Source organism: Anoplopoma fimbria, chromosome 24, assembly GCF_027596085.1.
Source record: "Anoplopoma fimbria isolate UVic2021 breed Golden Eagle Sablefish chromosome 24, Afim_UVic_2022, whole genome shotgun sequence".
In the NCBI taxonomy this organism is placed as follows: Eukaryota; Metazoa; Chordata; class Actinopteri; order Perciformes; family Anoplopomatidae; genus Anoplopoma; species Anoplopoma fimbria.
The window spans coordinates 20,228,285-20,241,641 of NC_072472.1; the positions used below are offsets into that span (position 1 = coordinate 20,228,285).

The following is a 13,357-nucleotide window of genomic DNA, read 5'->3' on the forward strand; positions in this document are numbered from 1 at the left end:
ATTAATGTACACTCAGCAACCCATCTTGACAGAAAAAAACAGAAATGTAGAAATTTTTGCAAATTTATTAAAAAAGAAAAACTGAAATATCACATGGTCATAAGTATTCAGACCCTTTGCTGTGACACTCATATTTAACTCACATGCTGTCCATTTCTTCTGATCCTCCTTGAGATGGTTCTACTCCTTCATTGGAGTCCAGCTGTGTTTAATTAAACTGATTGGACTTGATTAGGAAAGGCACACACCTGTCTATATAAGACCTTACAGCTCACAGTGCATGTCAGAACAAATGAGAATCATGAGGTCGAAGGAACTGCCCAAGGAGCTCAGAGACAGAATTGTGGCAAGGCACAGATCTGGCCAAGGTTACAAAAGAATTTCTGCAGCACTCAAGGTTCCTAAGAGCACAGTGGCCTCCATAATCCTTAAATGGAAGAAGTATGGGATGACCAGAACTCTTCCTAGACCTGGCCGTCCAGCCAAACTGAGCAATCGTGGGAGAAGAGCCTTGGTGAGAGAGGTAAAGAAGAACCCAAAGATCACTGTGGCTGAGCTCCAGAGATGCAGTAGGGAGATGGGAGAAAGTTCCACAAAGTCAACTATCACTGCAGCCCTCCACCAGTCGGGGCTTTATGGCAGAGTGGCCCGACGGAAGCCTCTCCTCAGTGCAAGACATATGAAAGCCCGCATAGAGTTTGCCAAAAAACACATGGAGGACTCCCAAACTATGAGAAATAAGATTCTCTGGTCTGATGAGACCAAGATTGAACTTTTGGCGTTAATTCTAAGCGGTATGTGTGGAGAAAACCAGGCACTGCTCATCACCTGCCCAATACAATCCCAACAGTGAAACATGGTGGTGGCAGCATCATGCTATGGGGGTGTTTTTCAGCTGCAGGGACAGGACGACTGGTTGCAATTGAAGGAAAGATGAATGCGGCCAAGTACAGAGATATCCTGGAAGAAAACCTCCTCCAGAGTGCTCAGGACCTCAGACTGGGCCGAAGGTTCACCTTCCAACAAGACAATGACCCGAAGCACACAGCTAAAATAACAAAGGAGTGGCTTCGGAACAGTACCCACTGTATTTCTCAGGAAACGTTAAGTACTACTTGCTCAGGTAAAACCTGTATCTGAAAACTGATTTTTTTTTATTTTTTTTTTACTTTATTCTTGAGAACACTCAACTTGGACCAGGAGCTGGTGTGGTGATAAAATCCCCTCAGCACCCACTCACATAGATGAATAAAGAGAGAGAGAGTGTAAAGGAATAATTATCAGGTATTAAGAAAGAACCTGGGTTTTGTGGTGACATTTTTTTCTTTATTTGTCTTGATAGTTGGGAGTTTTGATGGCTGATCCTACCTGAGCCATTAAAGCTCTTTACTATCCACAGATAAGGACCGTCTGTGTCTTTGAATCAAAAAGATAGTAAATGCTTTTGGAACCACATGTCCTTAGTCTAAGTTGTGCGTCTCTTGTTGTGGCTGTAGGTTTGACCGTGGGCTGGGGGGCTTTGAGATGGACCTTCGTCTCCGGGACCATCTAGCCAGACTGTTCAATGAGCAGAAGAAGAGCAAGAAGGATGTGAGGGAGAACCACCGGGCCATGGCCAAGCTCCTCAAAGAGGCTCAGAGGCTCAAGACAGTACTAAGTGCAAACTTGGACTTTATGGCCCAGGTGAGTCCAGGGATGTGAATCTGCAACACTGAGACCAGCTTGCTCGTTGTGCTTCAAAAACCAAGTTCTCCAAAATTTAAGATAGATCTTTTATTTTGTATTCTTTTTAAGGTGTTAGAAATGTTGCTGTCTCTTGATATCTCTGTGATAAGTCAGAACAGTGATAGAGACTCCTAACATTTGGATGCATCACCACTGCAGTGAAAGAAAACATGTTCTTTTTCAGGTGGAAGGACTGATGGACGACATAGACTTCAAAGCTAAGGTCACCCGGACTGAGTTTGAAGAGCTGTGTGCTGATCTCTTTGAAAGAGTGCCGGGTCCGGTGCAGGATGCTCTCGCCACTGCAGAAATGAAGCTGGTCAGTATTCTCAGTACATGCCTCTACACGTCTCATCCAGTGCAGCTTGGTTGTCCCACAGGACAGGGTGAGATGAAACTTTGGGGATCCCTGTAGCTGAAGGTAGCTTGATAGAATAAGAATAGGACAAGACGTGTATATCCTGTACTCTTGTGTGCATACGATATATATTTTTTCCTGCAGCCCAACACTTTTTAAAATAAATTAAACTGCTAGACGCAATATGTCTTTGCCATTTGAAAAGTGTATGTGCACTGGAAGTATTATGATTTCCCATTACACTGATACTGGACCCGGATTCGCTGCCAAGCTAGTTGAGAGGTTATAAAACCTCTGGGAACACATTTGGGTAGGGAATTTATTTTGCCAACTTGTCCTTCTGTCTACCTTATTTTTTTCTTTTGCACTGGCTGTAATATGCTTGAATGCCAGATAATAGGCCTACCTGGAGTGTAGGTGATGTAATATGCTGCACTTCCTTTGTATTGTCCTTAATGTATTATTTATCTTTTTTTCTTCAAGTACGCTTACATGTATTCTTCAAGTACGCTTACATGTATTCTTATTTTATCTTAATGTCGATTTGTTTGTTTGTTTCCCTTTGCTTTATTTAAAATAATCCCCAAATATATATTGACTATATTAGAATATAACAAAATGATAAATATGGAATAATTGATTAGGAAACAAAGTGATAAGTGGCACTAAAGCAAAACAAATGTTGATAATAACAAGTTAAGGTCATTTGCATCATAAGCTGTGTGGACAGATGAAATGTGAATTATTTTCAAAATAATGAGCAGTAAGTATGAATAGATGGCTGTTTGCATCACTGCTGTGAATCTGAGTTCGTATTTCTGCCAACAGGATGAAATTGAGCAGGTGATTTTAGTCGGAGGCTCTACCCGTGTCCCAAAAGTTCAGGAAGTGCTGCTCCAAGCTGTGGGGAAGTAAGTGTCGGCTACTGAGACTCTGAATAACTTTCCTTTTCAGCATCTTTCATTTCAGATATATTTCACATATTTTTAAAGTATTTTTTTGCATATTTATATCGTACTTTTTTTATACTATATTTATGTTTCTTGACTTCTAATCTTATTTTATCTTATAATGTTGTTATGCACCAATACACCAAAGCAGATTCCTGTTATGTGAAAACCTACTTTGCAATAAACAGGATTGTGACAAATTAGAGAAAGCTGAGTTTTACCTCAGCAGGTTTGGTTGGATTGAGATGAGCTGCAGCTGACATAGTGGATTTGTTTGTGCAGAGAGGAGCAGCAGCTGTAATAGTGTATTAGTGAGAGGAGCAGCAGATGTATTAGTGAGAGGAGCAGCAGATGTAATGGTGAGAGGAGCAGCAGCTGTAATAGTGTATTAGTGAGAGGAGCAGCAGATGTATTAGTGAGAGGAGCAGCAGCTGTAATAGTGTATTAGTGAGAGGAGCAGCAGATGTATTAGTGAGAGGAGCAGCAGATGTAATGGTGAGAGGAGCAGCAGCTGTAATAGTGTATTAGTGAGAGGAGCAGCAGATGTATTAGTGAGAGGAGCAGCAGATGTAATGGTGAGAGGAGCAGCAGCTGTAATAGTGTATTAGTGAGAGGAGCAGCAGATGTAATGGTGAGAGGAGCAGCAGATGTAATAGTGTATTAGTGAGAGGAGCAGCAGATGTAATGGTATTAGTGAGAGGAGCAGCAGATGTATTAGTGAGAGGAGCAGCAGCAGATGTAATGGTGAGAGGAGCAGCAGATGTAATAGTGTATTAGTGAGAGGAGCAGCAGATGTAATAGTGTATTTGTCTGTGCAGAGAGGAGCTGGGGAAGAACATCAACGCAGACGAGGCAGCAGCCATGGGCGCCGTCTACCAAGCCGCTGCCCTCAGCAAGGCCTTTAAGGTCAAACCTTTTCTGGTGCGAGATGCAGCGGTCTTCCCCATCCAGGTAAGTGCAGGTCCTTCACTGCTTTGTGCTGCTGGAGTCTAAAAACACATCCCTTTTGAAGGTCATTGTTGGAGTTTCCTAATGGCTTTGCTGATATATTATGTAGATGTAAAAATAAATCCTGAATACAAGCTGTGTTTACACAACACGTTACTTAACTCCATCAGGTGGAGTTCACCCGGGAGACGGAGGAAGAGGGGATCAAAAGCCTTAAACACAACAAGCGTATCCTCTTCCAAAGGATGGCGCCTTACCCCCAGCGCAAGGTCATCACATTCAACCGCTACAACGCTGACTTTGCTTTCTACATCAACTATGGCGACCTCAGCTTCCTCAGTCAGGACGACCTCAGGTTGGTTTGCTGTGTCAATGAAGTCCCTGGACAGATAGTAATAAAAAGCCAACGAGAAGAACCAGTGTACAGAAAACTTTTCTTTATGGCTTTTGAATTGACTTTGATGGTCCTATGTGAATGTATCCCTGCTCATATTTTTGCCTGTGTTTCACAGTGTGTTTGGCTCTCTGAACCTGACCACAGTCAAACTGTCTGGAGTTGGCGAAAGCTTCCAGAAGCACACAGACGCAGAGTCAAAAGGAATCAAAGCCCATTTCAACATGGATGAAAGTGGGGTGCTGCTGCTGGATCGGGTCAGTCACACATACAGGGTGTAACAGAAGCAACTGGCTGTAGCTCAGATATAAAGGAGGGACACATGTCAAATCTACTATTTTTTTTGTTTTATTAATGTACTAGAATAATCACAGAATCAAAACAGTTCCTGTGTTTCGAAGAAGATTGTAATATGTTACTGTTGTCATCCCCAGGTGGAGTCCGTGTTTGAAACCGTTGTGGAGGAGAAAGAAGAGGAATCAACATTAACTAGTAGGTTTTGCAAATATAGATCTGTAACATCCAAAATCTATAATCAGTGTTAGATTGTGGCTTTGTATCAGCTTTTGAGCAGTATTCAGTAATGCTTTGAAAGTGTGGAGTGCTTAACATGTAAGGTGATAGCCTGTGTAGTGTAAAGGACTCATTATTACTGACTAACTGAGCCTGCACTTTGCTCTCTTTCAGAACTGGGTAACACCATTTCCACCTTGTTTGGAGGTGGATCGTCAGAACCCGCCTCAAATGTAACTGAACCTGCCCAGGTACTTACAGATCATGGCACAATGTCCAATCACTTAGTCAGGGGTATGTTTATTAAGCAAATACAGATTTGATGCTGCTGTACCAAGGTGAACAGTTTCACAACACATTGATGATTCTCAGAAATGCCTGGCCTGAGATTGTATCTTAAATTGTTTCCTTTCCATGATTGATTTCTTGTGTCCAGGATGAGGAGGAAGTGCCTCCAGAGTCTGAAAAGGACAGCAAGGACCAGGACAGTAAGGACGATGACAGTGAGGAGAAGGCCCAGAAGGATGAGGCTGTCAAAGAGAAGCAGGACGATTCAGAGAAAAGTCCCGGTGAAGAGAAAAGTCAGGAGAAGACGGAGGAGGCAGGAAGCAAGACTGATGCCAAGGTAAGATCTGTTTCATGTACTCTCTCTGAGAATGACTCTGATGTGAATTCAACATTAGACTGTCTGTGGGGTGCGTCTAAATTTTGCATAGCACTTGGTAAAAATCAAAATTCAAACAGAATGACCAACTTGGTATTGAAAGTAACTATATTTCTGCTGGTAAAGGAGGAGGATGGAGATAAATCTGGGAACGCAGAAGCAGAGAAAGATGTAGAGAGGAAGCCAAAACCTCAAAAAAAGAGCAAGATCGCTGAAGACGTCACAGTGGAACTCATCGTCAACGACATCCTCGACCCCACGGCAGATGATGTCACTTCCTCTAAGAAAAGGTAAAGCAGCCATTTGTAGTTCTTTCAGCTCTTGTGTTTTTTTGGTTCTCACTTTTATTGGCTAAAACAAGTCTTTGTTTCTTTTCAGGCTGCAGGATTTGACAGACAGAGACCTGGCCAAGCAGGAAAGGGAAAAGTCACTAAACAGTCTGGAAGCATTTATCTTTGAGACACAGGTGAGCAACAGAAGCTTTTGAAATTTTTCAGCTTTATCTTTCTTGTTTGTCTTTTGTTTTAAAGCAATTTGAGTTTCCAGTACAGCTTAACCAACATTAATCTGAGATGTTAAATTCTTTTAATGTAGAGATCCACCAATGTAATCAGAAAGTAGTCTATACATATATAGTATACATATATAATATTACCATTAAATGGCACAACATCACAAAAGCACACAATACTTTGGTTCTTCCTCCAGGACAAGCTGTACCAGGACGATTACCAGCTGGTGGTGTCGGACGAGGACAAAGAGCAGATCTCCTCCAAGCTGAGCGAGGCGTCGGAGTGGATGGATGTGGAGGGCTACGTGGCCACCACCAAGCAGCTGAGAGAGAAGCTGTCTCAGCTGAAGAGCCTGTGCAAGGACATGTTTTTCAGGGTGGAGGAGCGACGCAAGTGGCCGGACCACCTGGTCGCCCTGGACAGCATGCTCAACACCTCCAGCTTCTTCTTGAGGTGAGAGTAGAAAGGAAGGTGGGGGATGTGAGCATCCTGTGGTGGCTCAGTTCTTGGTGTTGACCCTTTTTCTTTTTATGTTAAAGGAGTGCCAAACTGATCCCAGAGGATGACCAAATCTTTACTGAAGTTGAGCTGAACACTTTAGAAAGAATGATCAACGAAACAACGGTAGGTGGTGAATGTGTTAATGTTGGCATGCTGTCATTCACTCTACTGAGGATGATTCAGTTTCCTTAAAGGGCAACTCTGTCGACTTAAGTACCGCTTTTCAATAAAGTTGGGGGGGGGGAAATGGGTAAAAGTGGAAGCAGCCGAGAAAACATTGACCTTTTAGTTTCAAATGCTACATTTCCCATAATGCATCTCAATAGTGACTTTTAGGTCCTCTTTGCCTGGTAAATGCCCACATATCTTAAACTCCATGACCCCAGATCATAGTGTTATAGATTTATTGTCCTAAAGACAAAACATTTTAATTTCATATTTGTTTAAATCCTTTTCACATCAAGACCGCAATCAATGAATCAATTGCCAAGACAAAAAAAGAAAAAAATCCTCCGACTCAAAGGACTGTAATACACCTGACCAATCCTTCATTCTGCGTCTTTCTCGCTAGATTTAGTGACTTTAGCTAATATCTGCTGGCTACTTTCAAAGGAAAGAGTTGGCCGCACTGGGCTGGATTTTAAGGTGGGATACTTTTTTAATCTTGTGTTCTCTTACTGGTTTCTCAACATCACCAACCCCAGCTTTAAGAAGGTCCTTCCTGTGCTACAGAATACATTTAGAACTGTTTTAACAGCCAAAGTAGTTGTCTTAGTGTCGAGTAAACTGACCTTCAGGTGTCATATTGCCTCTGTCTGCTCCAGACGTGGAAGAACGAGACAGTAGCAGAGCAGGAGAAACGCTCTCCAGTGGAGCGGCCCATCCTGCTGTCCAAAGACATCGCGTCCAAGCTGTCTCTGCTGGATCGAGAGGTGAACTACTTGCTCAACAAGGCCAAGTTTGCGAAGCCCAAAGCTAAAGCCAAAGCCAAGAACAGCACCAGCTCCGATAACAGCAGCAAGGCCAACAACACGGCCGAGGAGAAAGTCATCCCCCCCACAGAGGAGAGCGCCGACACCAAGACAGGTTGGTCCAACAGCAAAACTAACATCTGGATGATCTTTTTTCAATGTATGAGCTGTAATAAGTAAAATAATTTCATTCAAATATAGAAAACCCAGAGGAGGTGCAGCAGGGCGAAGCCCCGCCCACTGAAGAGAGCACTGCACACACAGACAGCCAATCAGAGCCCACAGAAGAAACAACAACTACAGGTCGGTCTGCCATACCTGTTGCTGGTGATGCCGGAGAACTTTAGTGGGTGGACAAAATAACTGAAACACATTCAATGTGGTCCAATACCATATTAAACTGCAGGCTCAGAAATCTCCTCTGAACAGAATGAGCTCCTCGCAGACACAAATGGAACATTAGATTACTGCTGGACTATTGTAACGTATTCCATTATCTTGTCAATCATTCTGTTACTTTATGCAGTAACAATGTTAAGTCGAGGTGAGGTATGAGTTCAGCTATGAGCTCATTTATCCTCCAGGGGGCCAACTCTGACAACATGTGGTTCTTTTCTAACATGATCTGTAGAGCCAGCTTTAAAAGCTTTACACCTGTTACTCATCTTTCCATAAACCTGGGGGAGGCACAATCGACTTTGTTAATTGATTCATTTTATTTGTAAATAAGTTGATCTGTACTTCAATTGAAAAAAAGTTGATTCATTTAAAAAAAATATGATAAAATTCAAGTACTTCAACAACGTACAGTGACATTCAATCCCTTCTGAACAATAAACCGTTATATAAAAAAAAAAAACATCACATGAAAGGATAGATTGTGTTTCCGTTGGAGTAAATAAACTATATGACTTATTACAATCTATTAAAACCCAAAGTAGCCCTCTGTTGCTTTGTTGGTGCTCAAAGCGATGTACACAAAGCTAAAGTTCATCCTTCTCTCACTTTCCAATGGGAAATGTAAATGCCCAGACCGGCTATGCAAAAGAACGTCTGAATAATTTGATGTCTAATGGTTCGATATTGATTCTAATGCCTCAGAGTCATAATCTGATGTGAGTATTTTAACATCAGCAAAGCTGCTGAGATGACAAGCCTCTACTTGAAAACCAGTCTTCACCATAGCAACAGCTTTATGTGTGCCTCAGTAGATCGGTAGACATGGGCTCGGGTTCCTCGGGTGTGGTCGCATGAACTGGAGACATATTCTCTACTGAACTTATGCTCTTCTGCACTAATGAAGTGAGTTGTTATCCCACATACATACACACAGTATTCATTTCCTTCTCTGTCCTCATTTCCAGGACCAACGGAGAAGGCCCAACCCGACAACCACATAGACGATGAATTATAACAGCTGGAACTGGGAAAAAATGATCACTATATTTATTGACAGTGTATAAATATTTGAGTTCCTCCTCACTCAGTTTTCTTCAGTTTATTTTTTCTTTAATTTCATTTTCATGTCCTTGTTTATTGATCTGCTGGAAGTTGATTAGATAAGGATTGGAGACCACAGACCCCCCCCCCCCCCCTCCTCTTTTGTCTTTTATGGATTCTATAAGCAGTGGACACCTAAAAACCATGAACAAGCAGTTCAACGACAAAAAATAGCCTAAGACCACAGATTCAGGTCCAGACCAAAAACTTTCTCACGTCTAACAGAAGATCACATCCATGCTGATGGAGATGGGAAGTGTGAGCAGCACTCGGCCATATTCTAACTATATGAACACTTGACCAGGCTGAGTTCTGTTATGATCTGGTTTGTCATTCATGAACATGAACTTTATCCTCTGCACTATTTTAATCAACCATGCTCTGTTGTTGTTAGGTAAGTATTCGTCCTAACACCTGCACCTGTACACACTCCTCATGGCTGCTGAGTACCGGTAAGTGCACCACTAAAGGGTCCTCATCACAGCTGAGGGTGAAGGTGGGGGGGGTCAGAGGATTCTCAATAGAATCCGATCCAGAAATGATTTGGCCACATCATTTGTAGTTATATTTGTAAACCATGACAAAAAGGAAAGGCAAGTAATTTACATAGAGTTAATTTGAATGGCCATCTTTAATCGTAGAATTAAGGACAACTCTGTCTACTTAACAACAACAGCTGGTGTACTTGGGTGGAACTTCTTTACTGTTGAACGTCCAACATTACACACCCCCTGTAGTTAATTTACAGTTTGATTTTCTAATTATTGCCTGAATCATAATAACCTCCTAACATTGCAAAAAAAGCAGCCTGTCCATCAAGTAGCAGTCAGTGTTAGTGATTGACCTCTCAGCAGCTCCTGTATGGGCACACTGAAATAGTTCTAAAACTGATCTGCAAGATGAGGATGATCTCAAATTTAAACCGTGTCTCCACATATCTGCCACCCATCATTTTTCTGTTTTTCCCCCATCATCCAGCTGGATATACTAAAATGACTGAATTAGGTTTTCTAATGTTTCAATGACGGTGGTCAAACTCCATGTTTTCAAAGCCTCATGAGCTGCTAAACGTTGTAGAAGAGGTGGTGTGTTAGTGTCCTCACTGTTCTTTACCTCAACATGCCCTGCGGTGCAGATTCTTGCTCAGATGTTGGCTCCATTTTTTCCGTTAAAGCGGGTTGGGGGACTTGGATCAGGACTTTGGGGCTGCTGTGTGCTTCTGTGTTTGCAGCAAAACAAAAAGTCAGGAATGGGAGACGCAAACAATGTTGTGTTTCAAAATTGTTAATAAAAAAACTTTTTGGTTTTTAGTTTTATTGTCACTTTGTCTACGTATTGACGTGATCATTTTCTTTTGAGTTGGTACATTGAAGCAGACAAACTGTGGTAAACCTTACACACACACACACACACACTCACACACACACACACACACACTCTCACTCACTCTGTCAAATTGTCCTTGAGCAGACACTGTTCCTGCCTAAGGTGCTGCTGTTCTCTAGATGTAGCTGACATGCTTTCAACAGGGTCAACAGTCAGCTTTATATTCATTGCTTGTAATGTGTGGTTTTTTTCCTGAAATAATTTTTATTTTTTAAAATCAATGTATTTTTCATACCTTAACGTAAAGACAAACACAAAATTATCGTTGATGAAGCCAAGTTATAGATTTTATTCTTCCTGTCAGGACATTAATATTATGTAGGAATCTGTTTTGTATGCCACCTTTTACTCTCCAGGCTTTCTCCATGAACCCAACAGGATGTCATGTGTCACACAGCTCTATGTGAGAATAAGCCACTGATGACGGCATGTGATGCACATTGAGGTCGCTTAGAGGTATGACCAGGAATCAATACAGATCATTGTCACAAAGGCTGCATAAATCTGATCATGTTATTAAAACTTTATATGAAGAGATATGGCATTTTACTCTGCTTTAGTTGGTTACATAATTTTTCTCCACTTATGTTTATGACCAAAAGTCCCTGTTAGGAAAATATAGGAAGCAACATGACTTCACTCTATGGAAGGTTGAAGATACGACAAGTAACATTTCAAGGTTTTAATACTTTTAAAACATAGTTGAAATAGTCAATGTGGACATATGCAACTTAGATCCCTTCCTTAAGTAAATTATTGCACTGTAAAAATACGCCATTATGAGTTACCTGCATTAAAATTCAACTAAATTAAAGCACATAAGTATTATCTCGTCATCTTGTCTAATTGTTCTTGGGCAATATAGATGGTGGCATCTGTGTGTAGAACCATGGACAGTTGGCACTTTGGGTGAATGTTGACATGTAGTGGAACTTGAAAGACGCTATATAACTGCAAATCCGTTTATCATATGTCAATTTTAGAATTTTAGCATTTTACTGTTGCAGCAGATAAATCTGAGGTTATTCATGGGAAAGAGAAGAAGAAAAACATTATGTAATCTGTTGTTTATGACTTTCCTTTCTTATTTTTTTTTTTGGTTGAGTATGACAATTCATCTTTTCAGGCCTTTAATCCTTCAGCGGTGACTTCTGTGTTCACTGAGGAACCTTTACCTTCAGTGATTACATGTGACAACAGACAGGCAGAGGGTCAGATATTCCAGACATTCTACTCTCTCGGCATCCATGCTAACTATGACCAGAAGCGGAGGGTTTGCTCCGCCTGTTGTCACAATAGGCAGTAAGATCCAGCCACTTGTGCCATCGAGCAGTTCCTCAGCTCTCTTCAGTCACTCTGGGCCGTCTGCGCCCAGGCAGGGCTCTCAGAGCCCCATCATGGGAAATCCTTTTTGTGCTCTCTGGCCAAAATCCTAATTTTAATCCCTCAGTGATTGAGATCAGCTCTTTTCAACTGGTTGAACTACATATTCCAGATTTTTCAGAGTCAATGTGGCATCCCCTGCACCGTTGAATTCCCAACGTTATGCTCTCAGCTACTTTGAGTGGAGTCCTATGTTGCTCATGACATGGATTGTACTTCTCATCCAAAGTGAAGTCCATGGTGATAGTCTGATTGAAATCAAAATGTATTTGTAAATTATGACTTTAACTATGGATCTATGAGAGTGAACGATCAACATCTCTTTGCGCTCTGAACGGTCTAAGGCGTTCCAGACAAGAGAAAGACGCATGTTCACCTGATGCTTTTTTGGATCATATTTTGTCCTGAGGATATGTAGATGATTGCATCATTAATGGTAAAGACCGTGGTGATGGTCATCCTTTGGTCTCATATATCCATAGTAACCATCCAGCTGCTTCTTATTCCCTCTGAATCTGAATTTGTTCGGAAAAGGACCAAAGACAAGTTAAAGGGGTTGTGAAAGTTGAAAACCATCCAAGCTGAATAGCCGCAGCTTATTTGTGTTTTACTGGAATAACATTGAAGCATATGAATATATATATATATATATATATTTAAAAATATATATTCCCCGGGAGCATGCCCCGGACCCCCTAGGGGTTCGGATCCTTGTCACCTTTTTCATCCCTGATGAGTTTGCACCCCTGGTACAGTGAGGTCACTTTGCAACTACCAAGCAGCAGTTGGAAGGAAGCACACCACCTGTGTATCATGGATTCCACTTCCAGATAAGGACTTCATGTGTTTCTCAGGCTTTACAGAGAACCCAAACTCAGGAGGAAATAAATAAACTCTTTCTTAAATGATTGTTATGTGAAATACAGCTTCAAGAACTGGAAAACATAGAGACAAAATAACATGTTTTTTTCAAAATACCAGTATAAAGGTACAGTATTGTAGCTTTTACACACATTTTTTTTTACATCTTCTGAAAAGATTGTATGAAAAACCATATAAATTCACCATAAATAACTATATATAATATAATATATATATATATATATATATATATATATATATATATCGTAGCAACTATTACTAGAAAAAGAACAAAATACTTCTGAACCTTTAATAGATATAAAAGTATTAAAAAAACCCTGAATGTGAACTACAGTACCTAACACTCAGCGTTAAAATAACATAATCATTGCCCTCAATTCCATTGCCCATATTATAGTATAATATGAATACAAAAGCCTGAAGCAGTGTGTGAGGCTATAATATATAGTTATGAGAGCATGTACAGTGCGTTTTTTCTGTCTGATTTGGCATGAGAGGAATAATTCCTTATCACTGAGGTAAATATGAGACTCTTTTTACATGTGTACTTGTGATCTTCTTTCAGGCTAAATGAAAGCAGCTGTGGGTCAGAGCAGTTCGTCTTCTAATCGGAAGAACGGCGGTTCAATCCCCTGCTCCTACAGTCCATGTCAATGTGTCCTTGGACAGA

At 41.1% G+C, this 13,357-nt stretch overlaps 1 protein-coding gene across 1 annotated transcript in view; it reads left to right on the forward strand.

Moving 5' to 3' along the window:
• Positions 1-10,346, forward strand: part of hyou1 (hypoxia up-regulated 1) — a 15,136-nt gene extending 4,790 nt beyond the window's left edge. Inside the window, exons 9-24 of the mRNA XM_054625723.1 lie at positions 1,497-1,683; positions 1,910-2,044; positions 2,912-2,994; positions 3,852-3,984; positions 4,152-4,336; positions 4,494-4,632; positions 4,810-4,867; positions 5,063-5,139; positions 5,325-5,513; positions 5,679-5,842; positions 5,931-6,018; positions 6,261-6,517; positions 6,604-6,688; positions 7,390-7,651; positions 7,738-7,839; positions 8,901-10,346. Coding sequence (XP_054481698.1) covers positions 1,497-1,683; positions 1,910-2,044; positions 2,912-2,994; positions 3,852-3,984; positions 4,152-4,336; positions 4,494-4,632; positions 4,810-4,867; positions 5,063-5,139; positions 5,325-5,513; positions 5,679-5,842; positions 5,931-6,018; positions 6,261-6,517; positions 6,604-6,688; positions 7,390-7,651; positions 7,738-7,839; positions 8,901-8,950 — 2,194 coding nt within the window. The 3' untranslated portion in view covers positions 8,951-10,346. The remainder of the gene's footprint in view (positions 1-1,496; positions 1,684-1,909; positions 2,045-2,911; positions 2,995-3,851; positions 3,985-4,151; positions 4,337-4,493; positions 4,633-4,809; positions 4,868-5,062; positions 5,140-5,324; positions 5,514-5,678; positions 5,843-5,930; positions 6,019-6,260; positions 6,518-6,603; positions 6,689-7,389; positions 7,652-7,737; positions 7,840-8,900) is intronic.
• Positions 10,347-13,357: the final 3,011 nt, after the last annotated feature.